This window comes from Canis aureus, chromosome 27, assembly GCF_053574225.1.
Source record: "Canis aureus isolate CA01 chromosome 27, VMU_Caureus_v.1.0, whole genome shotgun sequence".
Lineage (NCBI taxonomy): Eukaryota > Metazoa > Chordata > Mammalia > Carnivora > Canidae > Canis > Canis aureus.
The window spans coordinates 10,881,102-10,897,511 of record NC_135637.1 but is presented as its reverse complement, the minus strand read 5'-3'; the positions used below and the strand labels follow the sequence as shown (position 1 = coordinate 10,897,511).

Genomic DNA, 16,410 nt, shown 5'->3' with positions numbered 1-16,410 from the left:
GGTGTTTTCCTACGTCCTGCCAATGCATGTCACTTCCTCACCACGTTTTTTTGTCCCTTGTTCCTGTACACATTCTTGAGGCATAATGTTCTCTTTACTCAGCTGTCGAGGAGGAAAGTCAAAGCCTCCACCACGAAAAGCATTCTTCACAATCAGACTTTCCCTGGAGCATTTACTGTTTGGAGCTGTTGCCCCTTATTTATGGCAGCTGTTAGCAGAGGTTGAGAGAGAGGTTCCTACCTGAGTGACAGGACAGGAAATTGGGAATGCAACATGTGCATGGTATTATGAAAGGTAGCTAGTCATGAAACCTACTTCAGATTTGTGGAATAATAATAATAAAAAAAAGTGTTTCTTTTTTTCCTCCTGCAGAAAGACACTTCTTGGGCCAGTGTTTGGTTCTCCCATTGAGCAGATACAAATCCTTCCAGTGAAAACCACTTTGGAACTGCAGAAACGCTACATGGTGTTTATTAACAGAGACAAGGTATCAGCCTTTGCTCTCTGCCTCTGTGAGATGACTCTGTGTGTTTTGAGTAGCAGTCAGCTCCAAGTAGGATAAGACTCAAGGATGCTGGGTGTCATAGCCAAGCCTAGCTACTTCTGTCCCCGTGAATAGTGATACTGAAAATTGCCATAAATAAGTGAAAATTGGGTCTTAGGAAGCATTTCGGAGTAGAGTTACTGAATTTTTTTGTACTCCCATGAAGACAGCAAAGGATTTTTTTCCTTCTGATTTATTTATATGGAAAAATCTTTTTTTTTTTAATTTTATTTATTTGAAAGAGAGAGAGCATGTGAACAGGATGAGGGGCAGAGGGAGAAGCAGATTCCCCGCTGAGCAGAGACACCCCCCCCCCGCAACTCCATGTGGGGCTCAATCCCAGGACCCTGGGCCTGAGCCAAAGGCAAATGCTTAACTCACTGAGCCACCCCAGCACCCCTACATGGAAAAATCTTATAAAGACATGCAACTAGTTACACTTCATTCTACAGTTAATAATCTTTCAATAATAATATTGAAAAGCATAAAATCATAGGATTCCAAATTATTCTGGAAAACCTTGGATGTAAAGACAGGTGAAAGCTTACTTCCTGTGTCTCTACCAGAACCTGGCATCTCTCTCTTCGGGGCCCACCCCACAGGGGTCAGTGTCTGTGAAGCCCAGGCCATGTGAAATGGATCTCTCACACACACAGGTAGTTCCAGATGCACAGGTGTTTCCAGGAAACAGCACTGGAACTGACATGTAAACATGCCAGGCCCTAACCTGGGGCCCAGTTTTCTGACTCTGAATTTCCAATTACATGTTCCCCTCCAGGTTGGACTTCAGATCTTACCAGTTGATGGCAATCCACATAAAACATCTGCTATCGTATGCCACCCAAGTGGGGTGGCAGGAATGGCCCTTTCCTACGACGGCTGCTATGCCTTCACGGCTGGAGGACAGGATCGGTCGGTGGTGCAGTGGGAAGTCAATGTAAGGTATGTGATGAGTGAGAAGCTCAGCCCTGCACAGAAGGTCAAGTGCAGACCCTCTTTTTTTAACCAACAACAGCAGGCCTGGCCTTCAGGTTGCTCCCTGTGACATGTCTATGTTCATGTGCGGATGAAAGGTTATTTTTTTTTAAGATTATTTATTTATTCATGAGAGACACAGAGAGAGAGAGGCAGAGACATAGGCAGAGGGAGAAGCAGGCTTTCCGCCAGAAGCCTGATGCAGGACTTTATCCAGGACCCCAGGATCACGCCCTGAGCCGAAGGCAGATGCTCAACCACTGAGCCACCCAGGCGTCCCCGGACGAAAGGTTATTATTCTGCTTCAGGGACTGATGGAATTTGCAGTGAAGGCAGTGTGATTCCACCTCATTCTCGTGAGGCCCCTGAAATACTTCCTGCTCTGTCATCTGCAAATTCACACCAGCTAGAAAGAGCTTGCCCAAATCTCTGAAGCATGGGTAACAGCAAGCATAAGAGTATTATATGAAACATGGTTTCCAGTCTGCTTTTCTGACCCACCAGCCCTGAGCTGTGAGACCCTCTGCTTTGGGTGAGGCTGGAGAGGTCCAGGGTCGAGCGTTGGGAAATCCTCAGACTTTGAGGTCAAAGAGGCATGGGTTTGACTGTGGGGCCTACTTTCTGCTGACTGTGAGTCCTCAGGCATGTTTCTTAACATCTCTGATATTCAGAATCCTTGTCTGTGAAATGGGGGGAAAGGAGGATAAAAATGGGGACTCTTAGAGGATCCTTGTAAAGATTGAATAGCACAGAGCTAGGGGCTCAGTACATGAACTATTTTCTCTCTTATATTCTCTTATTAAAGAGCTTTACTAGGAAAGGGGGCAAGTGCTACAGCAATTCTCTCATCTACTGGAATTCAGTGAGCTGCCACAGGGCAGAGCCAGTTGCCATCCCTGAGCCCTTCTCCCAGCCCCTGCCTTTCAGGCAGAGTCATGTTCAAGAGCTGGGCACAGACAGCTCAAAGGCACCTTCCTTCTTAAAGAATCCTTTAATTCATGTGCCAAGTGCACGTCTCTCTTACAGCAGACATGGAAGCTTCTTCTCTTAACCAGAATATGAGCAAAAACAGCCAGGTAAATCTGCTTTGGATCCACACTGGTTTCAGGCTGCAGTTACAACTCTGACCTTCACCTCTGCCTTCAGCTCAAAGAGCAGATCTTGGGAATTTGGGACTTTAGAAACTGGAGGTGAGCTCTCACATTGAAAAGCACTTCCCAATTGTGCACCCAGAATGAGCTGCTTGATTCCTTGACAGCCTGTCTATTACCTGGAACAGCAGGAACAGGCAACACCCTGGTGACAGGACAAAATCTCCTTTTGATTTTTGTCCTCTTCTCGATAATTATGGTAGAGATTAAAGGAAAAAAAAAAGGTACCTGCTTTCCAGTGGCTTTCCTGTGCCTGGCCAGAGTCCAGGCTTCTAAGAATTTCAATTTAATCTGTTGTGGGGACAAAGGATCATTATAAACTAATTAGCACTTCATTGCTGCTTCTCATGTTCAGTGCTTCAGTAATGGAAAGAAATGTAACAACCCTAAACAAGTAAACAAACAAAATTCCCTGCTGGTCTACCTATGGCGAGTCGCAGGGTGAAATTAAGATGCTGAATTCTTTAAAAAAAATTAAAAAAAAAAAAAAAAAGATGCTGAATTCTCTCATGTTCCCAGGATTTTCATCCATGTACTCCTGGGCCCAGGTACGCTCGCTGCAGCACATTGACTTTCTCCCTGGCACGCCCCTCCCTCCCTTGCATCTTGTCCTAGGGTTCATTCCACATACACTCAGCCTTTACCCCATCTTGGCTGGTATGCCCCTCTTCTCCTGTTTTTAAATCCCCCATTACTTTCTTTTTTAAAAGAGATTATGTATTCATTAGAGACACAGAGAGAGATGCAGAGACATAGGTAGAGGGAGAAGTGGGCTCCCTATGGGGAGCCCGATGCTGGAATTGATCCCAGGACCCTGGGATCATGATCTGAGCCAAAGGCAGACGCTCAACCACTGAGTCACCCAGGTTCCCCTCCCCCATTACTTTCTGATGCTCAATCTCACAGCCACCTGTAGTCCTGCCACCATGCTCAGACGAGAGCAGATAAGACCCAAGTTCAAATACCACATTTCCTGCCTGCCTATTGTATGACTTCAGGCTAGTCCCTTAACTTCTGAGTCTCAGTTTCTCCGTCTGTTAAGTAGGAATATCATCACTGTTTTGAGAGTAAAGATTACCACCATTGCTGTTCGTCCCCACTGCCTCCAGCCCCTAGGAAGCCCTTGCTAAGCACTTACTCTGTGTTACAGTACTTGATGCTTCTCCTGATTGAGCTCATTTCCCGGAAGCACTGTATGGATATCTTGGCACACAATAGGTTTTCTTTTTTTTTTTTTTTTTAAATTTTTATTTATTTATGATAGTCACAGAGAGAGAAAGAGAGGCAGAGACACAGGCAGAGGGAGAAGCAGGCTCCATGCACCAGGAGCCCGATGTGGGATTCGATCCCGGGTCTCCAGGATCACGCCCTGAGCCAAAGGCAGGCGCCAAACCGCTGCGCCACCCAGGGATCCCCACAATAGGTTTTCAATAAATGTACTTCTCCTTTGTGTCCTAATGACCCCACTCTTTTTGCTGTAAGCATTAGAAACCCCGCTTAAGCACAATGGGGAATTTATGAGACAGTCATGGGCATCTTAGGTAACCACACTGCAGGAAGAGCAGGGACGGTGTACACTCCATGCCCTTGGCATTCGCTCTCTGCCCGGCTCTGCTATTGGCTTCATTCTCTGTACAAAGGTTCGGTTCTCAGTGTGAACATGACCACTGACAGTCCTCAGATTTCACAAACTGGAGCTCTTACCACAGAGAGAGAAGATCTCTTTCCTCAGCTCTGGTCGGACGACCCCAGAACTGTCCCTTCGGCTCTCTCAGGACGGTTGACAGTGGCTAGGAAGCAGGAGATGTAGTACAGACCTGACCACCAGAGAGCTGTTCCCAGAGCATCCAGAGCTCTTATGAGTCTTTCCCAGGCACTCCTGGTGGTGACAGGCTCCTCTATATCACTTTTGGCCTTTACCTAGCCTTGTTCCAGAGCTGCATGGCTAAATGTAGCCTCCCACAGAGCCTGCTGGGACTGGGCCTGGGCAAGGCCTGGAGGCCACAGAGAGGGAGTCCTCTGAACTAGACACCTGCCTTATGGCTAATATCAGAGCTGAGAGCTGGGTAAAGCGTGGGCCCTCCTGGAGAGGGGCCTCAAGCCCACCTGGAGAACACACTAGCTTCCCAGACCCTAACAGAGCTGGCTTATGCAAGGCCCTGACAAGAGGGCCAAGACAATTTTGTGGCTGACTCTTTGAAGAGAGGTATAGGTGTATACTGATATGAAGTCCAACAGAAAGGTAACTGCCTAACTGCCTCATCCTGAGCCTTCTCTGGGCCAGGCTCTGTGCTGACCGCTTTCCATGCATTGTCTGATTTCATCCTCACAGACACCCTGTGAGTCAGGGACTGCTGGTATCCCCACACAATATTCCCATATGTCTAGAAACTAGCTCCCAGGTGTTTAATGATCCTCTTAAGCACTGGAGTAAGTGGTGGGGCTGAGATTTACATCCAGGTCTGTCTGATTCAACAGCACACCTTAACACTCGCCCCAGGGGAGAACAGAGGTCTTCATGTCAAACCCTTTATATGGCTTCACTCCATTTCCATAACAGCCCTGTGAGGCAAACCTATAATTAATTACTCCCATTCTGCAGATGAGGAAACTGGAACCCAGGGAGGTTGTTCCTTGCCGGTGATCACACTGCTTGCAAGTGGCAGAGCCAAGACTCACAAGCATGTCCCTTTGACTCCAGGTTCTGGATACTTAACCACTTCCCCACTGTGGTCTATACTGACATGTGTTTTAATAACCCCACAAAGAAACTAATGGCCAGATTAGCAGAAATCCAGTTAGTGGATTATTACCGATGATTTCGTGTTATTTGTGTTTCTATGGGGCAAAGTCAGTCTCATAAAAAAGTAGGTTTTCTTACCATTTATAGTGCCTATTTTTAGGAAGCCTGACCCCATGTTAGAGAGCAGAGGGTTATTTTTATCTGACTGGCATGGGTCCCTTGTGGCCTCCCGAGTTTTTATGGAAGCAATTAGTGTTGGCAGCGTACCTGCTCTTTATCCTGGTTTTTGGCTCCGGTCATATGCAGATCTCACGTTACGAGTGAAGCTGGTCCGCTGGGGAGGCCTGTGATTTCAGCGCACAGGAGCCCTCCTTCCCTCCCCCTGGAGAGCTGTGCTCCCCAAAGACTGCAGACAAATTGTGAATCTCCTGCCCTGTCATCAGTGAGTGTGTATCCCTTCATTAAGGCAGGTGCCCTATACCACCAGATTCCACATGGAAATTGAATTTTTCATTTTCAGCTTCATTTTGGAGATTTTTCTAACTGGTTTATAGAGACCCTAATTGTGTGGGTGCCATAATACCCTACAGAGGTCTGTGGTGCCAGGCAGATGCTGGCTGACCTGCACTTACGGGTGAGCGCCTTCTAACAGTGATGTTTCTATTATTGTTCTAGTGCCCTGGAGGCAGCAGTCTCTCTTGGGGGTGAAGACTTGACCCCATTCTATGGTCTGGTGGCTGGTGGCAGGGAAGGAAAATTCTACAGGGTAATTGTCCTCAGAGTAAACACTTCCTGGTAACATCTATTTAGGTTTGTAAAACAAATGTGCCTGAGGGTGAACCTTCTCACTTTTTTCTAAAGCTCTTTTCTCCACTGAGCTCAAAATGTACTTTCTAGAAAATATCCTTGGAGTCCTAATGGATATTTTGACTTTAGCCAAAATGTGTGTTGTGTTTCCATTTTATTTCCACGTAGGAGCTGGAAGACTATTTTTACTATTCTCAGCTCCGTAGTCAAGGTATTGATACAATGGAGACCAGAAAGGTGTCGGAACACATTTGCCTGTCAGAGCTTCCTTTTGTCATGAGAGCAATTGGCTTTTACCCATCGGAAGAAAAGGTAAGTAGAAGAAAAACAAGAAGAGCAGTGAGATATGTTATTTATGAAAATGACCTCTGGGAACAATATGTATAAGCCAAAGTAAAAATTTAACATTATTCTTACATAAAAGGATTGGAAAGAAGGTTCTGGGCATACCAGATGTGCTCCTCAGAAACAGACTTACCACAAAGATATTCCTTAAAGTCTTCTTCCTTAGCACAGCCTGACCACTGGTAAGAGTTTGGGTTTTGAAATTAGACAGACTGGTCCTTGCTTTGCTCAAGGAGGTGATGCTTGCAAAGCACAGAGTGTGGGGCTGGGCACATAGGGAAAGCTCAGTGAGTGAGCTCAGTGAGTCGTTATTGAAATGATTATCAATGCTGTTGAGATGCTTGCTGTTCCTCTGGCCTGTGTGAATGGGGCGCTGCTGAAAGGTGCTCATCCTGGGCTGTAGGGCTCAGAAGAAGCCGTACTGTAGTTAGTTCTCATGACCGCACAAAACATAGCAGCTAGAAGGGGCTCCTAGGGACCAGAGCACTGCAGGGAAGATGGTTTTCCTAGGGACCATGGTTTACAATTGCAATCGACCGGGTTTTCCTTCAGACTTGAAATGTTGTTTTTTTTTTTTTTAAGATTTTATTTATTTATTCGTGAGAGACACAGAGAGAGAGGCAAAGGCATAGGCAGAGAGAGAAGCACGCACCCTGCAAGGAGAGCCCAGTGAGGGACTTGATCCCAGGACCCTAGGATCACAACCTGAGCCAAAGGCAAACACTCAACCACTGAGCCACCCAGGTGCCCTCAGACTCAAGATGTTAACACAATTTTATTGTAGAAAGTTTGGAAAAGGTACACAAGTGAGATGAAGAATATAGTTACTTATAATCCTGCTACACAGGCCTAACAGTTTTTAGTATTTTCCTTGATGTATAGATCCACATAAAATTAGGTATACAGGGGATCCCTGGGTGGCGCAGCGGTTTGGCGCCTGCCTTTGGCCCCAGGGCGCGATCCTGGAGACCCGGGCTCGAGTCCCACGTCAGGCTCCCGGTGCATGGAGTCTGCCTCTCCCTCTGCCTATGTCTCTGCCTCTCTCCCTTTCTCTCTCTGTGACTATCATAAATAAATAAAAAATTTTAAAAAATTAGGTATACATATGGGATCCCTGGGTGGCTCAGCGGTTTAGCACCTACCTTCAGCCCAGAGTGTGATCCTGGAGACCTGGGATCGAGTCCCACATCAGGCTCCCTGCATGGAGCCTGCTTCTCTCACTGCCTGTGTCTCTGCCTCTCATTCTCTCTCTCTCTGTGTCTCTCATGAATAAATAAATAAAATCTTTAAAGAATTTTTTGTATACATATTTTATATATATATAAAATTTAAAAAACTAATTAGTACCATGTTGAATGTTTTTATTCTGTATTTCCATTTGATGTTACACCAGAAGCATTTTAATTTATTAATAATTATCTGAAAACACGATTTTTTAAAAGATTATTTATTTATTAAATTTATTAATTTATTTATTTGACATAGAGAGCACAAGCAGGGGGAGCATCAAGCAGAGGGAGAGGAAGAAAAAGGCTCCCCACTGAGCAGGGAGCCCAACGTGGGCTCAGTCCCAGGACCCCAGGATCATGACCTAAGCCAAAGGCAGATACTTAACCAACTGAACCACTCAGGTGCTCCAGATTTATTTATTTACTTATTTGAGAGAGAGAGAGAGAGCAGAGCATAAGACAGAGAGCATGAGTGGGAGGGAGGAGTACAGGGAGAAGTAAACTCTGCACTGAGTAGGGCACCCGATATGGGGCTCCATCCCAGGACCCCAGGATCATGACTGAGCCAAAGGCAGATCCTAAACCAACTGAGCCACCCAGATGCCCCTGAAAACATGATTTTTAAAGGACATGTCTTAATTTTATAACTTTCTCTGATTTAGAAAATAGAACTATAAAGAAAAACTAGAAATTACTTAGAGATAATCATTGTTAACATTTTGGTGGACTTCCTTCTATTGTTTTATATATGGATATAGATACGTCGATATTTTAAAATAAGGAATTGGCATTACATGGCATATATGTGTATACATCCATGTATATCAACAGTTTACAGAGTATATGTATGCATATGCATGCATAAGTGTATGGATTTGTGCATGTATATATGTATATATATGTATATATTTATATCAGCATTCTCAGTAACTATTATTTTGTGAGCACGGTGGTAATAACACAATATACTTTTTTCCCCTGGCTTTATTGAGATATAATTGACATATAACTTTATGTAGTTTAAGGGATACAGTGTAGTGATTTTATATATGTATTATTACAAAATGATTACCACAATAAAGTTAGTTGACATATCCATCCCCTCACATAGTTGCAATTTTTTTGTGTGGTGAGAACTTTTATTTATTTATTTATTCTTTTTTCAAATTTTTATTTACATTGTAATTGGTTAATATATATATATAAATATATTATGTAATATTATATATTATTATATATTCTACTACTAAAACCAATATTTTATATATATTGGTTTTAGTAGTAGAATTCAGTGATTCATCACTTACATACAACATCCAGTGCTCATTACATCAGGTGTTCTCCTTAATGCCCATTCTCCATCTAGTCCAACCCGTACCCACCTCCCTCCATCAACCCACAGTTTGTTCTTTTTTTTTAATTATTTTTATTTTTTTATTTTTTCAGTTTGTTCTTTATTGTTAAGAGTCTTATGGTTTGTTTCCCTCTTCCTCTCTCTCTTTTTATCCTTCCCATATGTTCATCTGTTTTGTTTCTTAAATCCCACATATAAGTGAGATCATATGGTATTTGTCTTTCTCTGACTCGCTTATTTCACTTAGCATAATAGCCTGTAGCTCCATCCATGTCATTGCAAATGGCAAGATTTCATTCTTTCTGATGGCCGAGTGGTATTCCATTGTGCATATACACCACATCTTCTTTATCCATTCCTCTATTGATGGACACTTGGCTCTTCATTAGAACTTTTAAAATCTGCTTTCTAGATGAATTGATAAAGAAGCTGTGGTATATGTATACAATGGAATATTACTCAGCCATTAGAAACGACAAATACCCACCATTTGCTTCAACGTGGATGGAACTGGAGGGTATTATGCTGAGTGAAGTAAGTCAGTCGGAGAAGGACAAACATTATACGGTCTCATTCATTTGGGGAATATAAAAAATAGTGAACGAGAATAAAGGGGAAAGGAGAGAAAATGAGTGGGAAATATCAATGAGGGTGACACAACATGAGAGACACCTAACTCTGGGAAATGAACAAGGGGTAGGAGAAAGGGAGGTGGGTGGGGGAATGGGGTGATTGGGTGACAGGCACTGATGGGGGGCACTTGACGGGATGAGCACTGGGTGTTATGCTATATGTTGGCAAATTGAACTCCAATAACAAAATATACAAAATAAATAAATAAAAATAAAAACCCCGTCTCAGTAATAAATAAATAAATAAAATAAATAAAATCTGCCTTCTAGCAACTTTCAAATATATAATGCAGTATTGTTAACTATAGTTACCACCATGCTGGATATTACATTCCCCAGGACTTTTTCTTTTTTTTTTTCCCCAGGACTTTTTCATCTTATAACTGGAAGTTTGTACCCTGGCAAACACTATCTGTTTTCTGTTCCTATGAATTTGGTTTTTTTTTTTTTTTTTTTTTTGAATTTGGGGTTTTTAAAGATTCCACATACATGATACATGTATGACTCTGTCTGATTTAACTTCATTCAGCATAATGCCCTCAAGTTCTCATCCATGTCGCAAGTGGCAGGATTTCTTTTTTTTATGGCTGAATAATATTCTATTATATATACATAAATCACATTTTATGTATTTACTCCCATCAACAGTGCATAAGAGTCCCCTTTTCTCCACATCCTTGTCAGCATGTACCTTTTGTCTTTGATGAGAGCCATTCTAACAGGCGTGAGGTGACAGTTCATTATGCCTTGACTTGCATTTCTCTGATGAGTAATGTTGAGCACCTTTTCACATTTGAATATCTTTTTTGGAAAGATGCTTATTCAGGCCTTTGGCCCATTTTTAAATTGGGTTTTGTTTGTTTGTTTTTGGTATTGGGTTGTATGAGTTCCCTATATATTTTAGATAGTAATAGTAACCCCTTATCAAATATATGGTTTGCAAATATTTTCTCTCATTCCATAGGTCACCTGGTCATGTTGCTAATTCCCTTTTGCTGTGCAGAAGCTTTTTGGCTTGATGTAGGCAACATGATTTTTACAGGCTGTGTACTTAGTTGAACCAGTCTCCAGCTGACAGACACATAGGTTGTCTGAAGTGTTTGGCTGTCAGAGACATGGCTGTGATGAGCATCTCCTGTGTATAGTTTTTGCATGCTCCTCTGATTATTTTCCAGTCTCCAAGTCCTAGAAATAGAATTACTGGGTCAGAGAAGGGGAACTTCAAGGCTGCCAAGCAGCTTTCCAAAAACGTAGCATTACGCAGCCTGCCAGCTAAGACGTGGTGCCCTGGGTGCATTTTAGGGATGTGAGCTGTGGTCCCAGTTATTCCTCCAGGCCCACCTAGAACCACCTGTTTTTGTGTACTCCTGGTATGACTGGAAGGTGACTTTTATTCTCCAAATAGCATCTGGAAAAATGAGCTCTGAGAGCCCATAGACCCATGCAGAGACTTGAATGTGCCCCTTCATCACAGTGGGTATTCTGAGCTCCTCAAAAGGTCTTTTGACCAAGGTACATTTTGTAAAAGTACATGCCCAGAAATGGAACCGACAATGGAGAAAGTTTGTGCAACTCACATAAAAGTGTTCCTGAGAGCTGTTTCCAAAGCATGTTCCTTAGAACTGCCAGCATCCAAGCTGGCTCCCAAACTGGCAAATCACAAGCACCTGGAGCACTTACTAAATGGACAGATTCCTGGGCCCATCCTGGGTTGAGCCAATCAGAATCTCCACGTATGGGGCCTAGGTATCCACATTTTCCCCTTGCCCTGGCCTGTAAACTCCTGCCTTGGGACACTGGCTCCATGGGTGTTTATCAGGGCCACTCATGCTCAAGGAAGGAGCACTAGACAAAGCGAAATAGGATTATTAGTCAAGACTCCCCTTTGGTTACAGGTTACAGAAACCTATTGCAAACTAGTTATATGTTCACAGTCTCGAGGGTAAAGGTAATGCTCAGTGTGACCTAATCAGGGCCCTCACACTGCTGCCAGGAAGCATCTCTGCCTCTCCCCAGGCCTCACTTTTCTCCCTGTCGCCTTCCTTCTCAGTGGGTCCCTGGATCCAGGTTCAGTGGGCACAATTTCAGAGTCCCGGTCACTACTCCTGTCCTCGGTTGGCCAGGCCTGGATGCTCCCAGGCTCCCCCAGCTGGGATCAGAGTCAGCCACCTCGACCATGAGGGCTTGGGGGCAGCACAAGTGGGATCCACATGGAATTCTGCATTGGAAAATGATCCTGAGGCCTTAGGTTACTGGACATTGGGAGTCTGGAGGCGAGGTGGATACATGCAGGACAACATTCCCCAGATAGACTGATTGTGAAACCTCTTTCTCCTTTCACTTTGGAAATACTGCCTTCAACATCTCACCTGAGTTTTGCTTCCACTGCATTTGTTGTCTTTATTTTATTTGGTTCATCCTCTCCATTTTTTTTTTTTTTTTTTTTTAGTCACACATTGATCTGAGGTTAATCCCCACCTTCTTGGGGTGACAGGCTGGCCGAAGGCCTAGTACTCCCAGGCTGAGGAGGGGGAAGGCTGTGTTGGTAGGAAGTGCAGGGACCAGACCTGGCTGGCCAAGCTGTTCCCAAGTCGTTTTAACTAGAGCCTGCATTCCTGTGACCCCTATCTGTGAGATGAGGTTGGAGGCTGGGGGTCCAAGGCATGCCCCACCCATGGAATAGGTGCTTACCAGCTTCTCTTCTCACCTGACTATTTTCTGTCAAAACAGAAAGAGCTGTTCTGTTTTAAGAGCTTGATGGGACGACCCCCCTCTTTTACTTATTTTTCATTTTTTATTTTGGAAAATTCCAAACATGGGCAAAAGCAGAGAAAATAACGTAATAAACTGTTGTATACTCAGGTCAGGGGGCTCTGGGCTGGACCTGGCCTGGAACGACTGGCCAGCCATGCGATTTGGTTGAGTTCCTGGGCCTCTTCAAGTCTCTGTTTCCTCTTCTGTGAAACGGGAGTAGTAGTAGCACTCACCTCCTGGAGGGATGAAGATTAAATGACCATCTATTTAGTACATGATGTGGCACATGTTAAATGTTTGGAAAATGTCATCCAGTATCATTGTCTTTATCATCATGTCCTCATCTGTAGACATGTAATTGTAAAAGGCCTTCAGGCGAACGTTCCTCTGACTGTGTAGTTCTTTGTTCACAATTTCCTTTCTAAAACCAGTTCATTCTTTCCTTGACTCACTGGTAAAGGCACTTTGCATAAATGACTGAAAGTCATCAAACTGATGGCAGTCTTCTCATTCACGGTTTGTTTTTTGTTTGTTTTTTTGTTTTTAAAGATTTTATTTATTCATGAGAGACGCACAGAGAGAGGCAAAGACATAGGCAGAGGGAGAAACACACTGCCTGCAGGGAACCCAATGTAGGACTCCATCCCAGGACCCCATGCCCTGAGCCAAAGACAGATGCTCAACCACTGAGCCACCTAGGTGCCCAGGGTTTCTTTTTTTTTTTTTTTTTAAAGAGGTTTCGTCCCTTTCCCTTTCCCTTTCCTTTCCTTTTCTCTTTTTCTTTTCTCTATACCCAATGCAGGGCTTGAACTCACAACCCAGAGATCAGAGTCATATGCTTTACCCACAGCCAGCCAGGAGCCCCACCCTCAGGATTCTTGATTTTCAGCCCTGAGCTGATATAAACGTGTCCTCCTCTGTAGTCCTGCTTGGCTGGCAGAGGAATTCAGGGTTTTTACCCTCTGTGACCATCACTATCTGCCGTATGAAGGGCACAGAGTGATCAGTCTTTTCCCGCCTCCTTTGCAAGCATGTGCAAGCACTGGAGGCATCCCCAGTTACCCAGTCATTAGCAAAACAGTAAAACCTCACAACCTCTCTAGGTTGATGAGTAAAATGTACCCAGAAAAAAAAAAAAGTTAGTCTGCGGCAAATGTTATAAAGTGACCCTGAGCATTAGTTACAAACAATAAGAAATTAAAATGGTGATTGGAAGGTTTTCACTGCCTGACTTGTACATCTATCCTCACTGTTAAAAAGGAGAGTTTCAGTGCTCTGCTTGAAGGTCTCCATAAATCTCTTGGCCTCCAGAGTTGTTTTTGTTGTTTTATAAAAAAAGATTTTATTTATTTATTCACGAGAAACACACACAGAGAGGCAGAAACATAGGCAGAGGGAGAAGCAGGTTCCTCACAGGAGCCCAATGCAGGACTCCATACCCAATTCCCCTGGGCCTGGGACCACACCCTGAGCCAAAGGCAAATGCTCAACTCAATTGCTGAGCCACCCAGGTGTCCCCACCAACAAGGTTTGTTTTGTTTTGTTTTGTTTTGTTTCAACAGGGTTTTTACTCCACCTAAAAAAATACACACCAGGGCAGCCCAGGTGGCTCAGTGGTTTAGTGCCACCTTCAGCCCAGGGCCTGATCCTGGAGACCCGGGATTGAGTCCCTCGTCAGGCTCCTTGCATGGAGCCTTCTTCTACCTCTGCCTGTGTCTCTGCCTCTCTCTCTCTCTCTCTCTCTGTCTCTCTGTCTCTCATGAATAAATAAATAAAATCTTAAAAAAAAAATACACACCATCTTTGGAGATGTTTTTCTGAAGGCCCCTGATCCAGATGTGGCCACATCAGTGTGCAAACTGTGCGAGTTGATGAGTCAGTTTCTATCTGAAGCTGCGCAGGAAAAACTTTTTTGGTCTCTTGTGTTCACATAAGATTTATAGGGATTTCAATAAAAATGTTTTCAGGGCTTTGAAATTTCTAAATCCAGGCTTTGTCATGGTTAATGAAACATTTCCTATTAAGATGCAGCTGTTCCCCAGCCCCCAAGAAATTGCATGTAGAAGTACTCAGAGCTAATAGAGTACTTCAGTACTTGGTTACAAAAAGACTCAGTTATGGAGATTCAAACCACTGCCTCCCTCAGGCTCCCACCCAGGAGAGCATTATTATTTATACATTATTTATATTTTTCTTATGTCATTTTAACTGCCTAGGGGATTTGAATCTAGTCAGTGTGGTAAATTGAAGCCAAATTATACAAAAATATAACCCTCCCTGAAGAATTCCTAACCACTCCCATCCTTTGCAGAGCTCTGTACTTAGGCATAACACAGCCAAAGTGTGGTCAGGGAGGGCTACTTTTACAAATCTTCATTTTTTTAAATGAAAGATTTGCATGGTCGGGGCGCCTGGGTGGCTCAGTCGGTTAAGCATCTGCATTCAGCTCAGGTCATGATCCCAGGGTTCTGGAATGGAGCCCCACATCAGGTTCCCTGAGCAGGGAGCTTGCTTCTCCCTCTCCATCCTGCTTGTGCTCTCTCACTCTCTCTCTCAAATAAATAAAATCTTAAAAATAAAAAGATTTGCACAGTTTATAATGTTATATAGAAAGAACCAAAACTTAGATGTCACAATTTTCTACAGCTGAGTTCACATAGCACAAAAGTTTCATCTTCTATCTTCATAATTTCCTTTTCCTCTAGGACTTTAGTATATCATGTGTTCCCTGGTTACTTGTGCCTATGTTTCTATTTAGCTTGCAGAGCATTCGTTGTTTAATCCTGAAAGGCTTTTGCAGTGAATTAATAGTAGTATAACTGCTTAGTTCTATAAATGTAAGCAGAGAGGTACATGCCTGGCAAATGCTCACATAATGGACACTCAGCAAATGTTGGTCAGATGAGTGAATGAATGAATGAATGATGGCCTTTGGTCATATCTGGTGCAAAGACAACAAGAAAAATAGAATCTCTGACATTATTATTTGATCTCAAAGTAATTAATAGTACCCCTAAAGTATTTGGTATATTCAGAAACTTTAGTGTTGTTTAAGTGTATTTAGAGAAGGATAAACAATGACTTAACTTTTTACTTATTTTTTTAAGATTTTATTTATTTATTTATATGATAGCATACATAAGCAGGGGGAGCGGCAGGCAGAGGGAGAGGGAGAAGCAGGTCCCCTGCTGAGCAGAGAGCAGGACACAGAGCTTGATACCAGGACAGGGCTCCACCCCAAGACCCTGGGATCATGACCTGAGCTGAAGGCAGATGCTTAACCGACTGAGCCACCCAGGTGCCCTATCACTTAACTTTTTTAATGTGCACATCTGTGGACCCATCAAATCTACTTTAGGAGTGTATCCTACAGAAAAACTCACACAAGTGTACAATGATGTGCATATGGAAGAGACTGTTACTGCAGCATGTTTTCCTGTTAGTGAAAAATTAAAACAACCCAGGATGCCTGGGTGGCTCAGTGATTGTCTGCCTTCAGCCTAGGGCATGATTCTGGGGTCCCGGGATCGAGTCTCACGTCGGGCTCCCTGCATGGAGACTGCTTCTTTTTTTGCCTATGTGTCTGTCTCTCTCTATGTGTGTCTCTCATGAATAAATAAGTAAATAAAATCTTTAAAAAAATTAAAACAACCCTAATGTCTGTTGATAAAAGATGGGATAAATAAAATAAGACACACTTACACTTAGTATTCATTAAAAAGTGAAATTGATCAACATTTCTTGACTCAAAAGGCTTGTTTAACACGGTTTGTTATTAAAGGGAAAAGGGCAAGTTGCAAAACAATATGTAAAGCACAAGCTCATTTCATTAATAATAGATATATTCATACATGCCTAGCAAAACTCTTGAAAGAC

General features: G+C 43.3%; 1 protein-coding gene across 11 annotated transcripts in view; it reads left to right on the top strand.

Moving 5' to 3' along the window:
* The window catches only part of CFAP251 (cilia and flagella associated protein 251), a 67,086-nt gene that overhangs the window by 38,571 nt on the left and 12,105 nt on the right, over nucleotides 1–16,410 (top strand). For 4 of the 11 annotated variants that reach the window (XM_077875485.1, XM_077875486.1, XM_077875484.1 and 1 more), the window contains 4 exons: nucleotides 373–487; nucleotides 1,323–1,486; nucleotides 6,089–6,179; nucleotides 6,389–6,532. In XM_077875485.1, the coding sequence (XP_077731611.1) occupies nucleotides 373–487; nucleotides 1,323–1,486; nucleotides 6,089–6,179; nucleotides 6,389–6,532 (514 nt within the window). Of the gene's footprint in view, nucleotides 1–372; nucleotides 488–1,322; nucleotides 1,487–2,527; nucleotides 2,710–6,088; nucleotides 6,180–6,388; nucleotides 6,533–8,050; nucleotides 8,197–16,410 lie in introns of those variants that run through there. The other 7 variants (XR_013366476.1, XM_077875490.1, XR_013366477.1 and 4 more) reach the window with 6 other exon arrangements.